Raw genomic sequence first — 2,885 nt, forward strand, 5'->3', positions numbered from 1 at the left:
TTGTTTTTCCCCATCACTTTCACACACAAAAAAATAGATATATTTATACCTCCCTGCAACGACAACAATGAAAAAAATACCTCCCCTCCCCGCAAAAAAAAAAAACTTTCCCCGTCTCTCACCCCCAATCCCCCCTCCCCACCAAACAGAACTGCCCCACAAAGGAGACCAAGGGAATCGCTGCCCCCGCACACACATTCCCCCTGGCACAGGCGGCTCTGGGCCGGGGGGACCAACACACCTTTCCTTGGCGTGGGTCGAGATGCTTGCAAGACACGCATCAGTTGTTTCCCAAACAGATGCAAACATCTGGAACCAACCAAAAAAAAAAAAAAAAGATAGATATATATGTATATGTACCGTGCTCAATAGCGTTCATAGTCCATCCCTCTGCCAGGGGGCTGCGCAGGGGCTGGTGTGGCTTTTTCCCCCTTGCGAGGGGAGGTTTCTCCCTTGCCCCTTTAGGAAGAGTTCATGATGGGCCGAGAATACACACCTTGGTAATAAGAAGTCTCTCCAGCTAAAGGGGAGGACTCTAAGCCATTTTTGTTCGTTACGGGTCCCATGGCCAGGCTGCCAGGCATGGGCGAGGCATAGCCCGAGTAGTGCATCACTTGCTCGTAGGCCTTGAGGTCCATTTTGTGGTGGTGGTGGTGGTGGTGGTGAGGGTGGTGATGCTGCTGCTCGGAGGAGGACATCAGGTTGTTGATGGAGAAGGGGTGGTTGAAGGCGTAGTGGTGCTCGGGCTTGAGATGGGCATCGTGGGGCAGGCCGGCGTGCTGGGGTGCCAGGAGGTGCTGCCCTGGCGAGGCTGCCGGCTCACCGGGGCTCAGCCCCGTTGCGCCCTTCAGGTCGGCCAGGGCTCGCTTGTGGTCCTGGCACGGCGAGCTGCTCGCGGGGGACTCCGCACTGGCCGAGCCCTCGGAGCCGCCCGAGGAGCTCCCTTCCCCCAGGGGCTGGCTGGGTGGCTGCCCGGGCCCCTTCTTGCCCCCGCCGCCTGCCCCACTGCTCGCCCCACCGCTGTCCTTGGCGGCCAGCTGCTTCTCGCACTTGAAGCGCTTCTGGCGGCGCAGGTAGCAGCCGTTCTCAAACATGTTGCCTGAATCGGGGTGCAGCGTCCAGAAGGAGCCTTTGCCTGGCTTGTCCGGGGAGCGGGGCACCTTGAGGAAGCAATCGTTGAAGGAAAGCGAGTGGCGAATGCTGTTTTGCCAGCGCTGCTGGTTCTGGCGGTAGAAAGGAAAGAGGTCCATGATCCACTGGTAGATCTCGCTCAGCGTCAGCATTTTGTTGGGCGACTGCTGGATGGCCATGGTGATGAGGGAGATGTAGGAGTAGGGCGGCTTGGCATGTGTGTAGCTCCGCCGGTAGGTCTTGGGGTCCCGAGAGCGGTTGAGATTGGACTGCCCGTAGATGGGGCTCATTGAGTTCATGTTGGTGTAGGGAGCCAGGGCGTTCATGGAGCTGGCTTGACCCCCCATGGGGCTCATGCTGGGGCTCAGGTGGGCGCCCATCCCTGCCACACCAGCCGAGCCCATGCCCGCCATGGCACCTGTGCCTGGGGACATGCCAGTGAGCGAGGGGCTCATGCCCGTGTTGGCGTAGGACATGTTCATGGAGGTGGCAGCCGTCATGTTGGCCGTGGTGCTCATGGCCGACATGGTCATGTACGTGTTCATGCTGTTCATGCCCAGCCCTGCGTTCATGTTGCTCACCGAGGAGTAGCTCTGCAAGGGCAAACGAGAGAGAGGGACGTTTGTAGGGGGAAGGAGAACAGGCAAACGGGAAATCCCAAAGGAGGTGACGACGGCCCCCCAAGCATCGAAATGGTGCTGGGAGAGCCCGACCCCAGCGCGTCTCGCCGCTGGCAGGGCAGCCCTGGTAACTCTGCAGGGCGAGAAGGGTTAAAGCTCCGTCGGGGAGGGTAAAGCTCCGGCCTCGTTAAGGGTAAAAAAAAAAAAACGAATAACAACAAAAAATAATACAAAACAAACAGACAAATAAAATTAAAAAAACAAAAATAAAAAAATAAAAATAAATAAATAAATAAAAACGGGATCGCGACCAGACGGGTCGCCCCGTCCCTGGAAGGAGGCTCGGAGCTGGGAGCGGGGAGGAAGGGACATCCCTGCCCGAAGCGCGGAGAGGAGGGAAGGGAGGGGAGGCGAAGCCCGGCGCCAACTTCTGCCGGCCCTCCCGCCACCCCCCCGGGCCGCTCCGCGCCCCGCTCGCCTCCAAACGGGGGAAACGGTGCGTGTGTTGGGGGGGGGTACAACATACCCCCCCCAAATACCCCCGCGCACCTTCTCCTCGGCCCCACGACGTTTCCCCTCCTGCCCTGGCCCCCCGGGTGCCCCGCGCGGTCCCCCCGGCCGGCGCAATCGGTTTTGCCGGGGTTTAGGGGCGCCCGGGCGCCGGGACAGGCGCCAGCTCCCTCCTTACCTCGGGCTCCCCGTAGTAGTTGCTCCAGTCGCTGTGCTCATGGCCTTCCATTTTCACCGCTCCCAGCATACTGGAGGTGGAGTGCATGGCAGTTTAAAATTTAACAGCCACAACAAGCGACGGCAGAGAGCAACCAAAAAAAAAAAAAAAAAAAACCACCCTCCCCAGCCCTCCCTCCCCTCCGCCGCGCTATCGCGGTCTGAGCCGCTGGAGGAGGAGGAAGAGGAGGGAGGGAGGAAGGGCGCGGGGGGGGTGGTGTGCGTGTGGGGGGCGCGCGGCTCCGGGGCTGGGGGGTTTTCGCCGCTGCTCCTTGGGTGGGTTTTCGGTTTTCTCAGCGCTTCGCGGCGAAGAGTCGCCCGGAGGCGATGGAGGAGCCGGAGGAGGAGGAGGAGGAGGGAGGAGGGAGGAAGAAGAGGAGGAGGAAGAGGAGGACAAGTGCTGCAGTG

The 2,885-nt window shown here is 60.2% G+C and overlaps 1 protein-coding gene across 1 annotated transcript; it reads right to left on the minus strand.

Annotated features, from left to right (window-relative positions):
- Window positions 1-359: 359 nt before the first annotated feature.
- Window positions 360-2,661, minus strand: FOXA2 (forkhead box A2). The gene is made up of 2 exons (XM_088535373.1): window positions 2,440-2,661; window positions 360-1,724 (listed from the first exon to the last, which is right to left on the minus strand). Exons 1-2 carry the CDS (start codon window positions 2,524-2,526, stop codon window positions 462-464), a joined length of 1,350 nt encoding a protein of 449 aa, XP_088391499.1. The 5' UTR covers window positions 2,527-2,661; the 3' UTR covers window positions 360-461.
- Window positions 2,662-2,885: the final 224 nt, after the last annotated feature.

The sequence above is a fragment of the Tinamus guttatus genome, unplaced genomic scaffold, assembly GCF_059628265.1.
Source record: "Tinamus guttatus ecotype Peru unplaced genomic scaffold, ASM5962826v1 Tinamus_guttatus_pri_ptg000040l, whole genome shotgun sequence".
Classification (NCBI taxonomy): domain Eukaryota; kingdom Metazoa; phylum Chordata; class Aves; order Tinamiformes; family Tinamidae; genus Tinamus; species Tinamus guttatus.

What these genes read in the sequence shown, in the direction of transcription:
- FOXA2 (XM_088535373.1), bottom strand. Translation starts at nt 2,526, where the DNA reads ATGCACTCCACCTCCAGTATGCTGGGAGCGGTGAAAATGGAAGGCCAT. An exon ending in ACTACTACGGGGAGCCCGAG is followed by an intron (nt 1,725 to 2,439) that starts GTAAGGAGGGAG and finishes TTGCCCTTGCAG; the next exon opens with AGCTACTCCTCGGTGAGCAA.